Source organism: Antedon mediterranea, chromosome 6 (assembly GCF_964355755.1).
Source record: "Antedon mediterranea chromosome 6, ecAntMedi1.1, whole genome shotgun sequence".
NCBI lineage: Eukaryota > Metazoa > Echinodermata > Crinoidea > Comatulida > Antedonidae > Antedon > Antedon mediterranea.
In genome coordinates, this window is record NC_092675.1 from 17,858,419 (window position 1) to 17,883,535 (window position 25,117).

General features: G+C 33.4%; 2 protein-coding genes across 2 annotated transcripts in view; one reads left to right on the top strand and one right to left on the bottom strand.

Annotated features, from left to right (window-relative positions):
- LOC140052670 (heterogeneous nuclear ribonucleoprotein A/B-like) overlaps nucleotides 1-25,117 on the top strand; it is a 279,728-nt gene that overhangs the window by 159,632 nt on the left and 94,979 nt on the right. The window lies entirely within an intron of this gene.
- Nucleotides 2,562-25,117, bottom strand: part of LOC140051694 (RYamide receptor-like) — a 57,505-nt gene continuing 34,949 nt past the window's right edge. Inside the window, exons 4-5 of the mRNA XM_072096986.1 lie at nucleotides 4,881-5,647; nucleotides 2,562-4,251 (exon numbers count right to left, since the gene is read on the bottom strand). Of these exons, the coding sequence (XP_071953087.1) occupies nucleotides 3,742-4,251; nucleotides 4,881-5,576 (1,206 nt within the window). The 5' untranslated portion in view covers nucleotides 5,577-5,647 and the 3' untranslated portion in view covers nucleotides 2,562-3,741. The remainder of the gene's footprint in view (nucleotides 4,252-4,880; nucleotides 5,648-25,117) is intronic.

Below are 25,117 nucleotides of genomic sequence, written 5' to 3' on the forward strand. Positions count from 1 at the left end.
ATATATCCACGACACTTTATTATTTTATTTCGTCATCAAAGCATGCATTATGAATTGAAAATATTACATAATTGTTATTAATATAATAATAGGACGTAGTTATGGGATGTTTTGTTCCAAAATCAATCAATCAAACGTTATAATGTACTAGCGCACGCGCGCGCAATATTCTTTGGCGCAAGTACTTCTGTACGCTGTGCACATCGATATTTCATCGTAAAATGTGCAATTACATTTTTTTTAATACAAGAAAAAATTGAAAGTATTTTGTTGCTCCTATACTTTACATGCATTAATGCAGACAAGTTTGACACATTTTGATCTGCATATCACGTGACTATAATCCAATGTCGTAACTCTTTATATAATATGGCTCTGGTCCTAACTAATTGAAAGCACGCCCTCTGTAAGTTGAGAATATACACAGTATGGCGTACACAAACTGTCAAAATCTAAACTTCGGCTAATATTCAAATCGTACTTACTGTCGGTGAGTTGGTCGGTATGTCAAAATTGAGTTAGTCCATTATTAACTGCGTTACAGTTCAATTCGACTGCAAATTATAAACTAAAAGCTTGAATGAAACGAAAAGGCTGATCGATTCTCTTCCGGACAAAGTTTATTAAAATTACCTTTCAAATAGATCCATATATTATTATATATCCGGACACTATGCTTTGTTAAAAAGATCATTACAACCGGTTTTATTCACACTATATTTAACATTAAATATGTATTATTATCAACACTTTACATACACTGATATAGAACTGCTGAATTTGTGTTACAATCATTTATATACAGTAAATTTTTACCATGATGTTATGAAAATCATATCATGACTATATGAAATAAATTCCCGGTAGACTTTGGCCTCAATCCGGGACTGGTTCGCAGATTTAATAGACCACACCCGGCACCAACGATAAATGGAGATAAGTTTATGTCTACGTTTATGAGACTGCCCTTCAATAAACATTGAATAAGTCACCAATTCTTTATTACGTCATAAATCAAAAGGCCTACCCTACCTTTTTTAATTAATTTTTTCATTAATTAATCAGTCCATCGTGTGTATGATTAAAACAATATATCTGAACTAAATCATAATATTATAATGCAACTTTCTTTACTGTAAAGTCACAAAAGTACATGACATCAATAACCGACATCAGGGAAGTATAGGATCATGCTAAGCAACCTGTACAACACTGACATTGTGTTAACAGTCGTAGTCTATTACTTTGCTTTTCTTAATCGATACAAAGGAATAATAGCCACAACTGTCATGTATCGTCTTTTAAAGTATCATTTGGTAATTCACCTATGTTTCATTATTATGAATATAGTTGTTCAATTAAATTTATATTATTGTCCGTAACATCCGTACGCTTTTTTTTATTTATTCTCATTACAATTTTATCAAGCTTATTTTCTTTATTCGTGCCCGTCTCAACTTGAATAATATGCGAACAGTATGTTACAATCATTCTTATTTACATTCTTATCATTTTTTAAAACATCACAATCATTACCATCGTATTCATAATTACCATCATCATTATCATCATCATTTAATAATATCATCAACAATGATCATCATTATTCTCATAATCTTGATCCACCACCATGCATCACCACCAAACACCATTTCATCAATTTATATGACAAGACCGTCATCACTGTCACCAGTTCCGGTATCACCATCATTCCCATCATTATAAGAGCAGGTGGGAGCAGCTTATCTGTTTTCTAAGGGTTTAGGAAAGTTAAATAATATAACACTCCTGGCGACAACGATTAAGGGCCTCAGCTTCTCCAACACCTATTAGCATAATCAACAGCAACAACAATCGGTCTCACTGTAATCATCGGGTAATCATCGCAATTAGCATTGTAGAATGATCTAGATTAACCGAATGTCATCATTATTATCATACTTCCAACATTGTTTTATATCATTATTAACGATCATTATAATCAATATCAATATCTGAACAGTCATCATCGTCATCGGCACTAGCCATTTGTCCTTAAAAATATCCTCTATCCCAGCATCATTATCAACAACACCTAATCATCAACACCAACATATTTATTTATCAACTTAAAATGTCGAACTTAAATATATACGATAAGAGTAATGGTCGCTTAGAACCACCTGCTGTATAGTACAATTGAAAGAATATTCGATCGTTGTACATTATTTAAAAATATTAATGTTATAATCATACTAAATTGTTGTCGTCGTCTGTGTCCTTGTCGCTGTCCTATATTCTACATACAGCTATCATCAATTGATGTGAACCTACATCATGAATTTACTATATCATTACACCGACAATAAGTTTAAAGATGTATTGTCCCCTAAAAACATGAAACATATTAAATCAGACTTTGAATAGGTTATTTTATAGTTTTAATCAAGTTAATCACTTCCTTAGAAAAACAAGGCCATATACATGGCTGAAGTCGCGTGCTCAAGTTAGTGTTTACCGACTCACCGACCGACCAACCGACCGACCTAGTGAGCTGTAGAAGTCGCGTTGCATGTGACTAAACCCCCCCCCCCCCCCCAAAAAAAATGTTTTCACTTATAAAATAACATAGTAAATGGATTCAATCAAAAACCAATTGGCTGTCAACCAATTTGATCATTTTTGCTTTAAATTACAGTTTTTCAGGTAAATAAATTGTGTTTAGATTTTTGGTCAAAGTGGATAAATCACTACGGTATGTGACATTAAAATGGCATATTCAACAACGAAAATGTTAAAAGTTATTTTTCAGGGGGACAATACATCTTTAAGTGTAAAAAAAATTATTAGTTGCATCTCCCGGTCTGACGTGATGCTGTTTACATGAGGTATTATCGAGGAACAAGGCCCAAGGTTATGAATACATGTTTTATAACTAATATGTTAGGCAGCAAAATCACTAATAAAATATGTACACAAGTATTTACCAACAGTAACCCCCCTTAATAATCTCAAACAAAAACAACATTGATGGGTTAGAATCTGTGTACCAAATGGAAACATAAACATTAACCATTCAGCCAAAAATCTGGCTTTATAAACTATAAATCGCACATAACCCTACGTCAAACTGTACATCATAGCGCCATATGGAAGGTCTAAATTTATACCATAACTAATGTCATGCTTTATTCATGAATTCTGCCTTAAGAAGATGGGAAGAAAAATAATGCCGCCATGCCATGATCCTCTATGACAAGACAGTAGGAGGCTACAGTAGGCCCGATGCACCCGCATTTTATATGGTAAAACTAAATCGACTTTCACAATTTAATTGCGCAACCCGAATGGAAAGACAGTAATGTGTATTGAAGATACTATCAGAATTCACAGTGCTTTGTAAGTTACGATTTCACAAACAACGTGTACAAATTATAGGTACCAACAGATTGAAGATGACAATATAGCAGGTACATTTATTGTGATAGAAAGCGTTTTAAAGTTCACACAACACTTAGCCAGTCCAGGTACCTGCATCGACTTGTTAACGAAAAACATAATTGCAATCGCCCCAGTTATCTTATCTTAATAATAATTCATCGTATTAAATGTGCTGAAATGTTTTGTCTTGAACTGTATACATCAGCAAAAAGCCCTTAATCACAGGTACGTCGATTCACTAATAACGTTTGACATACAACATTTACCGTCACATTAGTGTTTACAAAATGAAATATACAAACGCCGTTTACTCATATATCCTTAATCCGAACTCTGGCGAAAGTTAGAGTTTTCAGTATCGAAATCTACAGATAATACAGGTGAAGCAGGTGAAAGTTTTGGACCTGAAAACTGCTTTTTAAGAAACGGTTTATCTTGATTTTCGAATCTGGCTTGGTTTGATTTACGACTGTCGTTTCCCCACTTGTCTGTCCTCATTGCCATTGATTCAGTAGTTTGTGTTTGTAGAGTCGGTATTCTCTTGAGCCTCCAATATTCATCCTTGGGAGCACTTCGAAGAAAGCACCAGCAGATCCGGCGGAAGAAGGACTTGAATCCGTTTCGAAACTTCGCGTTCATCCAACAGTATATAATCGGGTTATATATGCAGTTACTTAGACCGATACACAGGCAAGTAGTATGAATCAGTCGTAAGTTTTTGTAACATTGTATTTCGTTAGTTTTGTCGAAATCTTGCACGAGAGTGAACACGTGCTGGGGGAGGTAACACAGTGCAAACACTAAGACGATGAATGCCAGCATCTTGACAAGCTGTAAGAATAAATGTAACACCATGAAATTAAAAACATAAGCAATTTAGTATAGGCCTACTGTATAATTTTCGTCATGAGAACCAATATAATTTTCATACTATACTATTAGACTGTCAGTTACGATCTACCTTTTGACCGCGGGGAGAAGAATTGGGTACACGGGTACCGACGTACGTCATCATCGATAAACAGTTTTCTAACTTCTATAAAACTTGAAATATTGTAGTAGTAAGTAAAGCATCAAGCTCTCCCTATTGCCTATTCAAAATGTTACATGTATTTTTTTTCATCTTTAAATTAATAGGTCGAGTCTTAAAGATTTGCGTTTATTCCACGGAATTGAAAGAGGCATAATTTAAGGATTTATTGCTTATAAGTGGATTTGAATTGCTGCGCCATTTGTCAATACCCACTGCTGCATAATTCATCAATACTTTCAACGATAACAAATTAACAGTGTGTGTGCGTAACTTATCGTTTATGGCACAATCAATTTCCGTTTTAATGTGCGCTACTGTGATGTAGAAGAAAATACACATATGATAATGCACGGTTATCTATGCATGCTCAAAAGGCATCAATGCGAATAGTGAAATAGACTGGATATCAAACGAATTATTAACATACCTTGTTCTTTGTTTCACGTATTTTCTGGTCCCGTGTTTGTTCAACTTCGCCTGGTGTTTTGTGAGCCCAAACATTCCATCCAATAGTTCCATACGCTCCTGCTAGAATAACAAGCGGTATGCAATACTGTACCAACAACATTGAAATACTGTATGCAAACCTTTTCTGACTGTCCTTAACCGGATCGTAAAAATCCCACAGTTCCATGCAGTACGTTACGTTTTCGTACATCACTACGTAGTTGTATACAAACGTAGGAACAGCAATGCCCAGCGATGCAAACCAAATGAGAATGATTATTATGATGACGTGAATTGCTTCCATTTTCTTTCTGAAAGGGTATATAATTGCGAAGAAGCGATCCAGGCTTATAGCAACCAGTGTAAAGATACTGACAGAGATAGAAACGCTTTGAACATAACGAACTAATTTACATCCAACTTCACCAAGCGGCCAAGACTCGAACACCGACTCATAATAAGATAACTCAACGCAGAAAACTGCTACTAGTAAGTCACTAAACGCAACATTAACTATGAAATAGTTTGTAACTGTTCGCATGCATTTATTTCCTAGAACAATATAACATACGATAGCGTTTCCACCAATTCCTAAAAGCGTGATTACTGCGTAAAGAATACCGTATATAATGGCCGCCCATAGCGGTATACTATCAGGTACGCACACGTCGGACATGGCGGAGTCTCGGATCTCGTGTACTCTCTGGTGCAAACTCAGTTAATCATGAAGACAACGAACGAACAAATCTGCAAAAAAATAATTTTTAAAAATATTAATTTAATAAATATATCTATCTACACTATTTGGTATAATGATTTATGACTTATTTAATCAAGCAATCAAATTTGACATTAAGACTCTTTATTATCTAAAATTGTTTATAAGAATTACAATACAAATGCAATTCTTGTTATAAAGTATACTACCGGTATCTCTCTTTCTCTGTTAATGTTTTCTCCATAATCCAGAAGATATACCAATATAAAATGCTAAAATACTTTCTTTTCGAAAATTATTGAAGAAGTACACAGTTGAGTACCTCAGGCATACATGACACTAATCTGTTTAGGAGAGTATCTCTCTTTCTCTGTTAATGTTTTCTCCATAATCCAGAAGATATACCAATATAAAATGCTAAAATACTTTCTTTTCGAAAATTATTGAAGAAGTACACAGTTGAGTACCTCAGGCATACATGACACTAATCTGTTTAGGAGAGCAAGTGTTAAGAGCCTTATTAGTTAAGATTGTCAGGGGTTCTGCTTCGCAAACGACTCGACTTTCTCATGATATCATGAAATAGCACCAATTAATGCAATGAAGCCGCAACAGAATAGAATTAGTGAATGATTAGATAGATAAATACGATTATCAATTGAGGAAAAATAAATGATAGAAATTAGTGACGTATGGATGGAGATTATTGTCTGATATTTGATCAATCCGGTTCGGTAGTTGCAAAAGAATAAATGCACTGAAACATTGCATTACCTTTGAAACCTGTGAAATTTGTTTTAACACTTGTTAATTCAAAATCAATGAAAAGCATGTTTATTCTGGAAGGTGGTTCAAATTAGGACTCATACAAGTTCATATGGAAAATAAACAGCCCATATTTGTTATACTTTGAGCGTGAGTGTTATTTGTATATTGGAGCATAGGTGATCCTTCGTGACGTTTGTCTCCATTGCCAGTGTTTTTCGGATCTTTTACTCTTTATTTCAACAAAACATCTAGTGGCCACATTTATCCATTTTTCTTCCATCACTCTTTGTGAGTGTGATGGAAATTATCATGTCGCAATGCATCCAATGTTTTCTTCCTTATCCTATCTGTTACCTTTCGTCAGTACATTAATATTACTTTATCTTCAATCGATGTTTTCCAAATTCATCAAGATCTTCAACTCAAAATCTTCCAATAGATTGTTGTACTCAATATTAACGTGAACGGTTCTTATATTAGAAGATTTTTTTTATTATAGAAAATGTTTATATAGAAGAAAATAACTTGTCTCCAACATCACACATATTAATAAATAAATAATGTATTTGATCTAAAACCATCTTTGTATCATTCTCTACGCGTAATTAAAATAATATAGGTAAGAATATTTTTAATGTCTCTACTACCAATAAGTAATTATTAAATAAATAATAGGCTATTGAATTTGACTGTAATTTGAATGAAAAATGATCCAATACAATTAGCTTAAATATATTTATACAGATGCACCGTACTGAGATCAGTGAACCGTAATGTGTGAGTTTTAATTATTCTGTATTTTGATATCTCTTCTCAACAAGAACTGCAAAGTAGAAATTTTATTTTTTGAACCTGATTACATGTTCTGAATTTTGTTCATTAGATAAAATCCTATTCTTGACATTACCACCAGCCAAATACGCACATACGCGTTCAGGTTGAAAATCATTCTGCATCCCACTTCTCTTGATTTTCCCTCCGGTCAATCGATTATTGGAGAAAGTTGGTTTCACGTCATGCGTTTCTTTCGTGAAAGATGATTTCAGGACTTTTTAGTAGTTTGCTCCATTGCCAATCTTTGTTTGACTTTGTGAATGTGGGGAGCCCTGTCTTAATAACATATATACCTATAAATTCAAATACGCTCAAAAGGCATCTGTGATAGAAGACGGAGTTAGTGATCAATGAAAGGAGAGCAAGTTTAATACCATTCCGCAAAATAGTCTTAAACTTTTCCGCCTCGGCCACTCTGCTTATTTCTGCTGTAAAGTTTCTCCAAAGTATTCTGTCAGATGCTATGTTCTTTATTTTCTGTAGGTCCGTTGCAGCTTTCAATTGTGTTGGTAGTTGGTAGTTAGATCTGATAATATTAGTATTCCTCTATGTACCGTATGCAAGCATTAGTTCAACTGTACATGGTATGATTTTGCTAATTACTTGAATATCGTCTTTGTTCGAATTTCCTACGAGTTCATTTTTCAGAAATTAACTTGTTTTGTGTTGTTATAAAACAAGATATTAATGAATATGACATTTATAAAGGATTCATAGCTAAATTTAAACATAGTTATTTCTTTGTAAACAGAGAATTTCTTTGTTACGTCCCATTTATTAATGTCAACTTCATTAACGTAATTCTTCATTTAGAACCCTTACATTAATCAATATTTATGATTTCAAAATAAATTTATAATAATAGAATTCTTATAGTGATTCTTCGTTTTAAGTTGTGTCTATGATTATATACAAAGCAGGTAAGATTCCGAGAAAAAGAAAAACAAACTTGTCCACCGTAGTCCATTCAAAATCACAAATGGCTGTAACAAGAATCTCCTGATATACAGAATAGAAATACAGTAGTAAACTATTATATAAATATTGAAAATCGATTGAAAAAATGTGAAATTTCGATCAACTTCAAATTATCCATTGTGATGTCTGTACACTCAATTATATAGATTTTTTTTTAAGGCAAAATAATTTTTTTGTTTACAAAATATCGATTACTAAATCACATTGCAGCTGTGAGGCGCGTCCAAGCTCAACCAAATATAGCTGTTGTAAGTTAAGATACATGCAGTGGTGGTTACTCGGTTAGGGTCTTCCAAGAAAAGCCGTGTTGATCTGATCTATTGAGGTTGTGTGTAATTATACAAAACTTCTAAAGGAATGTATCGGTATATATAAATAAATATAAAATGCTTGATTTCAGAAGTCAATGATACTCAAACGTACACACAAGCAAAGGAAGATTTTGGGGGGTTTTTTTTTTTGCTGATTGAATTTTGTTTTTTATGGTATTCGTATCAAACGCACTTTATTATGAAACAGGTTATTTTCCTATTATTTTTAAGGAAGTGCGCGGGATCAAATCTACGTTTACACGGAGTCTGCGCGGATTTTGCGTAATATCTGTATGTAAACGTAGCTTTAATTTGAAGTATTACAGCTCATTCCAAAAACCACCAATGCTATTACCTATTTTAGTTTGAGTTTCTTGTGAACCTTATTCAATCAATCATAATAGTGTAATAATAACCATAATAACGTGTAGAAAGGTGATATAAAAAAAACTATTTCATTAACAACAGAAAAACCTACACAAAAAATCATAGCATCATTTGTAAACGTCACATATAAGAATGTTTAGTCATAATATCAAGTGAGTATATAGCGTGTCGGAATGAAATCGTTCTGTTGTCGTATCTTACATATATACGTATCCTGAATTCAATGAATCGTTTTCCTTATTAATCCACTTGAAGAGTGCTAATATTTTCATGACGGTTGATTCGTGTTATCAGAAATGACACTATATCTCAACGCAGTAATCACCAGTCATTTATCAAATATATTCAATTATGAAACGTACTCAACATTACGTCACGAGTGCAATAAAGCCATCTCAATTCTAGAATTTACTGTAATAATGCGCATTATAAAATAGAAAGTTTTAGTATTTTTTCATTCTAGATTCATGACGTCCTCTTGTGAAATCAATACAGATCTGCTGCCAGATTGCGTACGCATGTGAAAAAAAGCAAAATAATCGCGTGAAAGAAAACCCATCTGGAATAATGCTCGTAAAATCTCGTCTAATCTTTTGTAGATTAAAGCCCCATTCCCTACGTTTTTTAGATCTAATTTAAGATCACAAACTATATTTAATGTAAAAATAATACTATATGTTCCTATTGCGATAACTTTTTTCGTCTCTAAATGGTTAAAAATGTGAAAAATAAATCGATTCTAATAATTATAGCGGCCCGCTATAAATCCCAAAATGCATTGCGCGCGGATTGATATTTTTGTTTTTCACCTGTAATTCGCCCACTTTTCGATCGATCGTGAAGCCAAAACAAATGGAAGACTCCTAACTTTTCAGCGAAAATACCGGGTTTTCCCCAATTTGTATCAACGGAGTCTGGCAAAAATAGAAAGACAATTAATGCAGCAACTATACAACGTCAGGCTAGGTATATAGCTAGCGTACGATGTTCGTACGTTATCGATGTTTACCAGCTAGGCCTACAAAACTAAGCCTAGCTAGGCTAGGCCTAAGACCGTCCACGAGAGGTCGATCGCCGCGAGCTACTTAGGTAGTTCATTGTTTCTCACTTTTTATCATAATTTACCATAAAAACGTACATTTAAGACAAGGAATGACATGGTTTAATGTTTTTAAAGTGATATATGTATTATTTTCCAAAAACGTCCAAAATTGCAGGGAAGGGGTCTTTAAGATTTCTTTTATGTGAACAAAATATTTAGTGTGGATAGATTACTTACACCATTTAGTTCGGAAAATTGTCAATATACAACTAAAGGTTAACCTTAGATTGGAACGTACAGTCGTTGGTTCCATCACATAAAATGCACAAGTGATAAATGAACACGATAAGGAACACTTTTGGAAAAAGTAAGAGTCGTCTCCCGGTGTTTTGGTCTTAACAGATTGTACTGCTTTGACCTGATGGATTTTATTCTACAACTGAACATTGACTTCTAACCATGACTACATTATGACTAAAAGAAAACCCCATATGTTAATGTCATTAGGCCTATAGTGACCAAATCCTGTAATGAACAACGTCATTTATCTACGGCTATCAAAAATGTAAAAAGAGATATAGGTATAGGATGGTCGTCTTTGACGAACCTATTGCTACTTTTGAAATATCTGCGTATCGCACACTGAACAAAAAAGTCTACCTTTGTAAAAATAAAACATTTTGTGTCCAGAAGGCATACAATTCAAGTCATTTGCAATAAATCACAATGTAGTACATAATTGAGAATTGAAATAGAAAATAATCTAAGTTTGAACGAATTCCTATAAAATTTATCTTAATTCCGGTAATCGACGAGTTAAATTGCTACGTTCATCAGTTATATTATTATTAAGGGAATAGAGAAATGATTGACACGCTTGTGCTGAGACCTAATTGTGTTTTAATAGGACCATTTTACAAGTCATCGACGGCATAAATTGTTTCTCTTTGGAGTAAATAAAAGATTCTGATATCGAAATGTTTAAAATGAATAACGAGAAATTATATTGTTATCTACACAAGCTACATTCAATTTCTTACAACATTCATGAATCAATTTAATGAGCCTAACACAACGGTTATCAATCACCATTTAGTTCGGAAAATTGTCAATATACAACTAAAGGTTAACCTTAGATTGGAACGTACAGTCGTTGGTTCCATCACATAAAATGCACAAGTGATAAATGAACACGATAAGGAACACTTTTGGAAAAAGTAAGAGTCGTCTCCCGGTGTTTTGGTCTTAACAGATTGTACTGCTTTGACCTGATGGATTTTATTCTACAACTGAACATTGACTTCTAACCATGACTACATTATGACTAAAAGAAAACCCCATATGTTAATGTCATTAGGCCTATAGTGACCAAATCCTGTAATGAACAACGTCATTTATCTACGGCTATCAAAAATGTAAAAAGAGATATAGGTATAGGATGTAGTGGTTTTCGATAAATAGGCATGGAAGTTATCATACGTAAACATTATAAACATCAATACTTCAATACTGTTTAATAATAATAGTCGATTGCTCACTGATGACTAGTAAGTAAGGCATATCAAATATTTAAAGCAAATAATAATTGAAACGAACTTCTACGTTGCAACAACAGGATGGATTACCATGTGCATTAAGGTACCAGTTATGATAAACGAGGGTATAACATTTATCATGAAGTTTGAGGTAGGCCTATACAGTGCTTTAGGCCTAGTCAACAAATGAAAAATGCTATCAAACGTTCTGTTATTTTTGACAGCCTTGTCGCCTAGCGGTTCATGTATTTCTCCTCCCGGGGCTGTCCTGTAAATATATTTCTCAAGTTCTCTCCATTATTTTCTATTTTGTGCAATTGTTTTTATTTTCGCTAGTTTGAGTAAAGTGTTGTTCCATGTATTACCTCTAATCCTAATTATAGCAAAAGTAGACATATCATTATCAGACAGCAAACTATGAGAAACTGAATACCAATTTAAAAAGCAATATAGTTAAAATTCTACCAAGGAAATTTCAATCACAAATCCCTTTGTTACTTAATTACAGTTGTCACTATTTATAATTCACCTGGCAAATAGGCCGCATGTCTCTAAACAAATGACATATGATTACATTGATTATAGCAGTTGTTCTGTGTAACTGATGAACATTCCAGGATATGATATTCAATTACCCAATGAAAACCGTTGAAATTAAATCCATTTCGGAGATACTGGCAATAATCATGGTTTGCCCGGTAGCGACAATTCAATGCGACATCAAAGCTGTCGCATTGATTTTTTCCAATTATTATCTTCCACACGTCTTTAATTGGCTTTTGCATGTCTCGAGAAAGCATCATTTCGCTTCTGGGATTTTTAGATCCCCTTCATAAAGTAATGTACAAACAATCTAACAGAACATAAATGCGTAATTGATTTAAAAGAACAGAGGAATATTAGTTTCCGTTGAAGTGGGCCAATTTCACACCCAATTCTCGTCACTCGGTCGTAGTTTCCCTACAACCTTTCTCCCACACTGAACACCTTTTTCAATACAGTACCGTGTAATTTTGAAGACAATGGAATCGACAATCTTCTGTATGATGTGTAGGCCTATAATAGTATTTTACATTTTGTTGAGATTTTCCTTATGTTTAAGAAATTGATTGATTATTCCACCCTTTTATTTAGAATTATTCTCTCATATTTATGTTGACTATTAAAAACAAAAATGTGTTTTCATGGATTGTATACCGATACGTTTATTTTTAATTATTAGGCCTATAGTAATCAAAATTAGTTTTACTAAAATCATACGGCCCCATTCATCATACGTATGTACTATCAATTTTTGTTTTATCAATCTATCTCACAGTTAAGTCGGACTGGTGTGATGAGTAATTGGATTCAATAAGAAAGATATACGAGGACTAGTGTGATTAACATAAAGATAGTTAATGCTTCGAAATGCCACGACGATCAATTTTATAGCTGTAAAATTTGACCCAATAAACTGAAAAAACTTAGTCGATAGTGTGTCTATTGCAATTAAGTTATTCAGTTTCAATAAAAGTGTAATTGAACGAAACAATTCGGAATAATTTCCGATCCTCTGGCATTATCACATAAGTTCACTTTAAAATGGTGCAGAGGCCACATATGATACCTATGTGACAATGTGTCACAGACGTTTACTATGATACTGGACAAATTATAGATAGAATACCAATAACTTTCTAAACCTTTGTTGAATGTCTGAAAATGATATTAATTGAAATTATTTTCTAATCTCATTTTGATGTGATTTAATCAGAGATTGCGGTGCGTAAGATTTAGATTTGATGATACCCTTGATATGATAATGAATGGTTAGCAAATAATATGACACTATATGGAAATACAACACAATATGCTTTATTCTTCAGTCCTTAGGTAACCTGTATCTATATTTTTTGTAATTAATTGAAAATGTTAACATTATCTGCTAGGTCATAGGTCACTATTATTAGTACGATGTCGAGTGACGATACACTATGAACTTTATTAAGGCAGCAATAGTTTGTTAACATAATTGATGTTCCGACACGTTATCGCATATCAAATTGGTATCTATCCAACAGTGTGTTCTTTTTATTATGTGAACTAAGATTATAAACTTAAGCATTCAGACTTAGACTCAATACTTGAACAGTGTTAGAATGGTAGCAAGTAAACATCATGAATAAAATGTTACAGGCAAATCGAGGAAATTATCACAGTAAAATCACAATGTGCCCGTTTACTGAATCAACGTCATTTGTACGCGCGCGTGTTTCATTCAAGCCATAGATGATTGCGAGTTCAAGTGTTCAATAGTAATTTTCTTATAGGCCTAAACAATACAAATATAGTAAAGATATATGGACTCTATGTTTAGGTATTCTTAATATGTTGCTAATCTTTATTTTTTATTAGGGCAGCATGAAATAAATACGGGGCTGTCGCACAACTATAATAATGTATTGTCATGTAAATTGCCAGAAATGTATTTTGATGCATGCATTAGGGTTATCTCTTATCTTTCAGTCAATCCACTCAAAGTAAATGGTCTTGATTACCCTAACTGATTAAACTTACAATTTTGAATTTCCATTTGGTTGAGTATTTAATCTTTGTAAAATATATGACGTACAAAATAGACAAAACTTATAAGACTGTTTCAGATATTATAAGGGTACCATCGGACATGGTAACCTTGGCTTTTATGAACAAGTAGAGCATTAACCGGGTTGGCCTAGAGTTTATTATAGAAATTATCCTACCGCAGTTTTGTGTAAACTCTCCTGTGCATTATCCTAATATTTGTAAGCCTAAAGGTATACTGTAAATATAAGGTATTTTGTAATCAATTGATATTTACAATTCAGATTAAAGAGGCCAGCGTTACATTTGAAATATTTACTGAAAGATTCCTTTGTAGAAAATATACCCATTTCCTTTCGATAATTTTCAAGTCATGCATCAATATGTATGGATATTATAGATAATGAGTTACATAGTAATAGTTTAATTCCTTTTCCTATCTTAACATTTAATTATAATACACACAAAGCATAACAATGTAGTCTTAAATATTAGAACAGCCTTCCTATTGTCTATTTCCGTACTATAACGCAATTTCAAAATAAATTCTAAGACTAAAAGTATTCACTCTGCACATTTACAGCCTGATCCTCGCGTGTGTCACACGAATATTCCACGCGTTCCACACGAGACAATGGATACGAATGTTTGATTACTACCGTATATGGCAACATTTCTTCACTTTGTATCTTTATTGAAATTCCTTATGCAACAGGTGTTGAACAAAATCAATAACAGCATAAGAGCAAATAAAATGGTTGTAATTGCGTCATTTCATGAACTACTCATAAGCATGTTTATTGGAGTAGCCATCGATTGGTGAAAGGGGTCAGACAAGCCAGTATGTAAGGGGCCTAGCCTAGATCTCATATTCATAATAAAGGTCTAACGAGCAAAAGTTATACTAAGATCTATTAATTATTACAAATAGCAATATCGATTCTTCCGTTGCGTTCAACATATTAATCAGTTAGTGTATCGTATTGGCTAATTATTTCACATGATACTAGATACAGTGTAACCACTCCATGACTATCCATACTTCATAGCTTAAGTTATACGTTAAATTCCAGGAGTATTTTAAATTTAAAGCATGTTGTCAAATACAATAATCAATTTTGTTTAAACATAGAATCCAGGTTTACAAGTTTTATCTAAAAGTAGGCCATGTAGCGAACCTACACGATATTTTTTTGTAAACTACCAAAATAACCTCAGGTAAAATTTCATTCGAATTTGACTTATATAAAGCGGTTAGTTATTTTTTTCATGCCAATTCTTCCAACGTTCTAGTAAATTCTATTTTTGAGATGTAATTTGATTTTTTCGACGTGCTTAATCATACAATTGTAAAATGTTTGGGATCTAATATACTTGAATAAACGAATGTGACGGATTGTAAATCCAAGTATATTGTAATATGATTTTAAATGATAGTCATACATTTTATTGAATAAGCTGAGTTGAGTTGTATAACGTAAAGTCACGTTTATGATCAGAATCCAAGAAGAATTTACCCGTACTCATTTAAACTTTTATCATTTATACCTTTTTTCGATTGTTTTGTTTCGCTTATAATTTATTTGAATTTATTTAGCTATGGAATTTACATAAACAAGAGCAACCAGAGAGTAAAAAGAGAAAAATGATTAAAAATCCTGATAACGATCCGTCTTTTAGTTTTGACGTACGACAAATTAGTAAAATAATAATTTAAAAAGTGGTCCAGAATTAGGAGTCTGGTCCGACTAACCTCCAAAATGGAATTGAGTCTTTCGTGACCACGCCTAAAATTACTAAAACAACATAAAGTGGTCCAGAAATGGAGTCGTCCGTGTGACCATATATTGAAACTTGGTAAAGATCCGTGTTTTAGTTTTGACGTTAATAACAACTTGGACGAATTATTATTAAAACTCTGATAGAAAAGATCAGCCCAAAAAGTGAAAACAAAAACATATTTTCATTGGGATCCTGCAATCTATCACTTTCAGTTCAAAACCAAAAATCCCAATTTCAACCAAATATTAATATATTTGTGAAGCTTTTCGGTGGACTTATGTGGAAATAAAATTTTAAAAAACGTTGAAAATGTGTGGAGTAGCAGACAGGGTGAGTGTAACATTTCACTACACAGTATTTTCCAACTGGCTAAAATTTGTACCGAAAATCTCAATATTTACACATTATAATTACTACACTTAGGCGTGACTTACCATTACAGTTTAATCAGACATATCAGTTATGTTATCTTAAATTTCGGTGAAGATTGATTTGATACAAAGACCCCTTCATGTACATCGCTCGGGCATGACTAGGGATTGTCAATAAGTAGCCATCTATCAATAAGTAGCAAAATAACGTTCGTATGGATACGTCCATCGGACGCCGTTTGAAACCATGTCTAATTATCCTGAATTGTAATTAAAAGTAATATTTAAATTGGGGGCATAGTCAGTCGCTTTTAATCAGTATACACATTTTTTTTATAGATCTTGAATGTATTTTTAATCAGAGATGAATGTGTTGTCTGACCTTTTTTGTTCCGGCCAATACCCTTTGCCAGAGTTTGTCCATCTGATGCACACTTACTTAAAGTATTATATCGATTACTGCCACAATGTATTGCATCTACACTTTAATTAAACAATATGTAACTCCAGCAGGACAAGACATGATGTTGGCGTACATCAACCCTTACGTGACCCAGTACCCTGTTGTTGTTAAGAAAATGAAAATCTACACCTAGTCTACCAGTCTATCTTACTATAGGCTACGATTATCAACATTAGCAGTCAGTGACGTCATCACACACATTCACAAAGTTGAATGCGCGTACAAAAGTCAATTTTCCATAGCATATATAACGGGATTTATAAAAGTGTCTTTACTAATAACTTAATTATTGATAGCTGTAAACTTTAAGCTGAAACGGTTAAAGCTTGGTTCCAAACTTTGACAGAACACAAAGACGTATAAGCACGCCGCAAAAAAATTGACCAATCACGACTGGATCATAAACTATCGTTTTTAATTGGTCAACTAACGTACGTTATGAATACGTCGTTGCGTTGCATCCAAGTGGGAACCAAGCTTAACGTAAAAATAGAAAAAAAACATAATAGTATGCTCTCCGCCTTAGGCCTACCTTTTTAGTCAATACACATTTCCCGTGAGATTACATTGTCATTGGAATTATTAACTGTGTTCCAAGCGTGTGGAGGGCCAGCAAAATAATCGATAATTTGTTAATAAGCAGGATGGCGCCTGGTTTATGATTGAAGAATCATGCCTTTAAATCTATGCAGGTCACATAACACGCCTATACATCATATTTAAACGCCGCTAATAAGTGTCAAGATTGCGTTCGTTTTTTTGAATGCGAAAACGATGTTTTTACGACTAATTGATTTTTAATAAATCAGTCGTCTCCATGACGCATAACAAACACCGTGTCGTAATAGTACGATGATAATGATAATAATCATAATGTGATTTTGGGTAAATAAAACCCATTAGGAAATATATTGCCTGTTTCACTGGAAATCGAATGAGAAAGGATTTGGCGTAATTCTCAGAAGGAACATGTGCGTACATGTGTCAATTATTTTGGATTTTCCATTTAAAAATTACGTGGTTTAAAAGCCTTTTTGTATATTGTGATCCGTATAACTTTTGAACATTTTACCACCAATTGCATGGAGGTATAGATATACCAAAGAATTAAAGTTATAACGCTCAGCTTTAAAAACCACGAAGGCACTCTGTACAAGTAACAAACCGCACCTAAACCAACGATCAAATCTGAGCTTCCCGTTAGATACGGTAAATTATTGTAACCTTACTAGCGTTTTTATTTATTAGCTTATTGTGAACACCAGAACATTTTCGTATATTAAACACTGTTACTGGCATTTATTTTAGTCGGATAACAATCGATTTTAAATCTGTCATGAGATAGATTCTAACTGACAATCGCACGTCATCTAGAAAGGACATCTAGCTGTTTAAAGTACTTTTAATGAATGTTATCTCTTCCAGTAATGTTCTAATTACATGTCAGGTATAACGTAAATATGTGCATTAAGTTTTTTTTCCTAGCGATATCCAAGCCATCGGGAACCATTCGTATAACAAAGGTTTCCCAAGCATAAATACTATAGGCATTAAGTGCATATCATGTAATTTCACGGATGATGACATTCCTTTAAAGCCAAGTTGCAAAAAATAACAACACTTGAACTGGTTATTAGGATCTGTTCTTTAATTACCACTCAATTACCCATGGTAACAATGGCACTATAACCTGATGTTTTGAAGTAAACAGTTCGTTAAATGTTACGAGAATCTACGGTACTGCACTAATGTGTAAAGCCACGGGTCAGACAGCACATTTGCAATTTACTCGTATCCGGGGGACAAGGTACTTTTATTATTTACAATTGTCACTCCCACAAGAATTACACGTGGGTACAATGGGTGCTAATTTACATTGTTACCAGGCCTGTAAGTACCTACTTTGGAGTACTAAATGCAGTGAATACAAATGAAACATTGTAAAACTACTCGCCAGAGAGTTAAATATACATTTGTAGCAATGATTGGTAATACTCGTTCTAATAGAGGCATGGCAATTAACGCAATAAATGATCACTACGATACTAACTGAAGCACTATGGATAAGTTCTTCTTGCCATGTTTTACTGTGACTACATTGTTTTTATTGGGCATCGAAAAGTGCCAATTGTGCCGGTCATCTTTTTTGTAAACCTGACGATTCAGCCCCTTCTACTGTGCACTTAATGCCCAATTGCGTGCTGTACCTGAAATGTGCACCGGTTGAGTTTTAGTAAAATTTTAATATCAAACAAATTTTGAAAATGGTGAAAATATAATCAATATTCAATATTCAACACGACTGAAGGCGAGATGGGTTAGGACCGACGCGGATCGAATGGCAGCGAGCGTTGGAAGAGCACAATTAGAGACTAATCCAAGAGCTCGTACATTCAAAGCAAGTAATACAATTAGGTTAAATGAAATAAATAAAATGTTATGTAAGACAACGTTTAGAAATGCATTGCACTAAAACACCAAATCAAATATGGCATGAAATCGATTTTTAAGAACAAATATGCACATGTTGACGCAGTACTTTGTGACTGGGTGAGCAGGACAAAATATGCAAACAATGAGGACGGCCACTGATATGTGTCTGTTGGTATACAGTACATTGATTTTGAAATATAGTAAAAGTAATATTTAAATAAGGATTTTCGAGATCTACATCAGATGTACTATCGATGTTTGTGTTATCAGTTTCCTTTACATGGCTGAGGTTGACCTTCAATGTTTTCTTTTCCTGAGGATGCTGCTTACAAGTAAGTTTTTCCACCAAACGCTCTAAAAATAATTTGTCTTGGGACTGAATTTGTAATATACGGTTACTATAGTTCTGGTGGTGGTGGAACATGTATAGGCCTACAGATAAACTACTTTAGAAGAGTAATTTCAAAAGATGAAAAGTAAAATGATTGAACATGCGATGAAATAAAGTTTTTACTCTTCTAGACCATTATACATCCATTCATTCATTTATTCAATTCAACGTAAACATTTATTTTCTTTCTTTCGTAAACAATACCCCCGGCCAAAGTACAATAATAGAAAATAATGCTATTATAACATTTAAGTAGTAGTAACAGCAAAATAATTAGTTCTCTTTTTATATTCGAAAAAGGCAAACCTTACCAGGCTATTGATTAATTTTTTCTTTTAGTTATATTCATTTGTAAAATAAACTTATACTGTTTCACATTATACGATATGGTGTGGTAGAACAACGGATAAAAAACATTAAAATCTTTAGCCCATCTAGCTCATGTACATGCAGAATCCAGTGCATCTTTCGAAAGAGTACGACAGGGTTACTCAGATTTATTTGGGTGTTCTCGTGGACCACAAAGGAACGGAGCGCCATTTCCGGGCTGCTCGAAACGAAGAGTAAGTCGTCCACATCTCGTTGCGGATTTCAGTAATAACACGGGTTATTATTTTAAAGACGAAAATATATGGTAGAATGTTGTTCCATGATAGGTCCAAGTATTTATGGATCCGCGGTATGGTATCAATTGCAGATATAACTTTAATATGTTTGTACAACTTGTGTATTTGTAGTGTAGCTCAACTGGCTTTACATTTTAATTGGTCACTAGTAATCTGTCGGCGTAACGTGACCTGGATTTCTGAATGAATGAAAGCCAATGTTTACCATTGATTGTCTGCAATATTAATTTCAATTTAATATACTGTTTGGCGTGCATTTGCATGTAATAGAAATTCTTAATTTATTAGTTGTATCGACTAATCGCAAAAATCGTTACTTTAATTTGATCAGCGTTAGACAAATTAAAATTAAGTTTACTGTTTACTCTGAAATTTAGTATATGGTGTCCATAATGTGGGCGGAGTACTTCAACAAGTCCTATATAAGCATCAGATCATGTCATTTAAAAGATGTAGACATAATACATAACAAAATGTACAAACATTAGAAAAGCTTTTAAGGAGATTATGTATGTTTAGTTTAGGATGGCACATTGGGAATATTCTAGACAATAGCTTAAAATTAAGCCTATTTCCTAATATTTAATATTCTTTGTATGACAGCTTATGGTCTAGATGAAACATACGATGATGATAATACAGTAGTTGATAAGGAACAAAAATACTACAGTAGACCTACAGAAATGGATTACCACTAAGCATCAATAAATAAACTTAATGGCTATCAATGTATAATAAATGAAACACATCATTCCACATAAAGAAACTATAAGATTCACAAATAAACTAGGTTAGGTTTATAAGCTTGGTTCCCACTTGGACGCAGCGCGGAGCGACGACGTATGTGAGTTAACCAATCACAAGAGACAATTCGAATGAACCATCGCGTCACAATTTACTTGACTTGCGCTTATGTCCTTGCATTACGTTCTAGTGTGAACCAAGCTTTAGTAATGAAACAAACGTTATGCGCGCGTACACATTATAATTACGGTAACGTGCGCGTATTATGTGAATACCACCATCGTCATTTCACTTGATACATATGTTGTGCATCTGGTGTGTTATGACAAGTAGTTTTCAATACGCCGAAATGTAAACAAATATGTTCGAACTGAAAATGAATAGTAACTTTCAATCAATTATTGCATTGATTGAAAGCATTTAGCGTTTTGATTGAGAAACGACAGAACTAAGGTAACGCATTATAGTTTCCGGCCCTTAATATATCGAGAGTAGGCAATTATATAAAGTGAAGGAAATCCAAGGCGATTAAAATCCTGTTTAACTTTGAAAACGCTAGCAACCGTTTCATACGTTGATCCATTGGGTGTGTTGTGGTGAATTTAATGTGTAGAATAAGTAAAGCTTGCTATAAGAGGTCGGCAAATTATTGCACTACTACATTAGTTGTAGGAATTTAAATGTTGATACAGGGAAATGGTACAACTACAATAAAGTAGCTATAGTTCTCATAATAAAGCTTGGTTCCCACTAGAACGCAACGTAAAGCTTGGTTCCCACTAGAACGCAACGTATGCGCAACGTAAAGCTTGGTTCCCACTAGAACGCAACGTATGCGCAACGTAAAGCTTGGCTCCCACTAGAACGCAACGTATGCGCAACGTAAAGCTTAGTTCCCACTAGAACGCAACGTATGCGCAACGTAAATAATTCGACTAATCATTACGTGATAGATCAACTGTACAGCCATCGTCGTGTCGTGATTGGTCAAATTATTATTATTACGTTACGTTGTGCTTACGTCTTTGCATCGCATCCTAGTGGGAACCAAGTGACATTTACACTTGTTTGTTAGCTGTCCGTTTTGTTTTACTTTTTAATGAAAGAATATGCCAATATCGGATGTGAACTTGTTTTTAATTTAGTATGGAGTGTAAACGGATTCATTTTAATTTTTGTGAATAAAATGCCCTTTTCCATTACAAATGTTACAACATGACACATTTTACCTTTTGGATGTTTCGATAAAAAATAGGCCTTACGTGTGAAATACAGTAGGTATACAGCGGGATATTATATATCTGTCCTTACTTGTGAAAACAATTTTCTATTCGTTTTGATATGATTACTAATTGCTAATTAACAATTTTCCAGATGTTATACAATTATTTTTAATTACCCTCGGTTATACCATCCACGTGGTTTTGGTGTTATCTAGGTGGTACAAGACAATAAAGTTCACCATAAGGCACTCAGGTGAAAAATAAAACCATAATTATTATATTGCATTCTTGGAGGAGTATTAAAAGCGTTGAGGAAATTATGTAATAAAATAATTACCGATTTTACGGATTTAAATTCACCGATGTTACATTTGTTACAATTATTTTAGAGTAATACTACAACATCTTTATAGTCAATGAAAGGTTTGAAGAAATATGTTGATTTGTACTAGAAAGGTTGGTAATAATGAAGTAAGATGGAGTGGGCAGACGCTGAGTAGTAAACGATAAAAAGATAAAAACTCAATTAGTCAAAGCAAAGCTGTAACAAAATGATAGTCGAATAAATGATAAACGGTTCTAAAGATGAAAAAAGAGGGTACGAAGAGAATTGGTTAAAACATCTTTCCACTGAAAATTGAAAATCATGGAAAAATATCGTACAATTGTTTATTTAAATTTAAAAGAGGGAAGAGTGACTCCCTAATGAAACTATGATGTATTTATAAACCGAATAAAATGTTCTTCAGTAGGCCTACATACAGTGAGATTGATTTCTAAAGTGTTGTCAAGCCACACTGGCCTCTTCTTTTTTCCCTCAAGACTACTTAACTTCGACTAAACTAACTACATTTAGAAATGATCTTCTTTCGCATATATTAGGCCTACAACTTTGATTCGACAGCATAACACATTATTCAATTTCGAATGTAAAATTAATGTTCTTCATGGTTTATATCATCATTAATAAACTGAATATTTTTGAAAGAAAAAAATAAATGTATAAATAAATTGATCGTTTTATGCCGATGAACAAAACTAAAATGTACAGGCCTATAGGAAATGTCGTTTCTTTCTCACTTTTATATTGTGTTTTATTTTTTAATGTTTTTATGTAAAAGGGTCCAGCGAAAACAGAATTATAAACATCTTTATGCGTGATCCTTACCATCAATTATATACTGAAATTGTAATCATAAATGATGACTAAATAAATGTGAATGAATTAATGTTTATATATTAGGTTAGTATTATTATACTTAGTTATATAAAACCACATTTTTGTTTCGATCCGTACTGCCCTCAAACAAGTAATTAATTTTAAAAATTAGTTAAAGCCTACAGGTTTGTTTGTTTGTTTTATCTTTATACTGGGTGACCTCTTCAGTCAAAGACTGATCTCCCAGAGGGCCCAGTTGGTGATCAGTGGCTGTGATGTACTAATACACCGGGGTAACCCCCTACTCGTCTCGAAAGATGTACTAGGTTCTTTAAAGTGCACACGAGCAAGTTGTGTACACTGGACCTACGGTTTATAGTCCTTATCCGAGAAGACTCGTTCTACCACCAGAACCATGGAGTGAGTGAGCCTCGAACCCCTGCCGATGTTATGGCTACGTGATTACGGTTCCACTGTCTTAACCGCTCGGCCACTCACTCACTCACAGTGTGAAATTGGAATAAACTATCACGCTAAAAGAAATAGATAAATGAAAATAAATAAATAAACTATACTTGTTGACAGGCTGGCTGATTACCCACACAAACGATGAATGGATATCATTACAAAGCTTGTCAATATATAACAGAGGTTGATAAATCAGATACGTAGAGATCGAATCAACATTTAGGTTAAGACTATTTGATATTGTAACATGTCGATAATGCAAACTGTAGTGTTATGTAAAGAACTACTGATCCAGTTAACTTGAGCGTCTCTGAGGACTTAGCCTCTTTTTCAATTACTACCGCGCGTCGTAATATTGACTGATTGTGCCAATTTCAAATTTCGCTTAAGGCTTTTCAACTGTTGCAAAATAAACATGGATAAAAACAGTACACATCCGTAATGAATGGACGGTAACTTAGTATTATTCTCTATAAATTAGAATTTAAATTAACATCATGTCAACACACATGTAAACAATCATATAAATTTATAACACACACCTTAAACAATTACCTTCATTTTACCTATTTTTCTTTCACAATAATATATAGAAAAAAATGTTGTCTTGACGATTAATTGACGCAATACGACTTCCTTGGACAAAAACATTATACACTTTGATGAATGTTGTTGGCCACGGTTTACCAGTCAATGATCTTGATTGGACATTAACTTTACCAGAAATGATTGAAAGATTTTGAAATCAAATGATACCATTTAATGGTCTGCTAGCTAACATTCAATCATCCAATTTAATTGATTTATCAAAACTGTAATTAAATCGTTAGTTTTCCAAATCGTTTTAAAGTATTCTTAGGTTCTGTATAGTAATTTATGTATTGCATTGAAAGTATCCAATTTGATTTTTTAATCTAGCCCACCTCAGCAGATAAATGGATATCTTGGATTTCTTACTCGTATTTCGAAGGTAAAGTCATAAGTAGGTCGAAATTAACTTTAAGGTTGAAAATAATATCACTGACAATCTTTACACTATTGCAGAAGTGTGGATAATAAGGGTGATACCGTAAATAAAGATAATAAAAAAGCGCATTATCTTAAAGTTCTGGTCATCAGTTATTTAACTATAGGCCTAGTATTTTTCTAGGTGGTGTTCGATAGTGTAACATTTCAATATTTTGGCAAATTATAATATAATTATTTATTGTACAATACAAATTGACGCAACCCTCTTTATAAGCCATGATTACAATTGTCACCCAATTATGGTACAGTATTATGTCTAGAGACAATAAACAGCTACTGAAGTTTACGAGGGTCTGAAATATTGTACCAAAAACGCTAAATACGGTATTTAACAACGACGGCGTAGTGCGGTGGTTAGAGGAACATTTAAGTTGCGCTTTTTTCAAATTA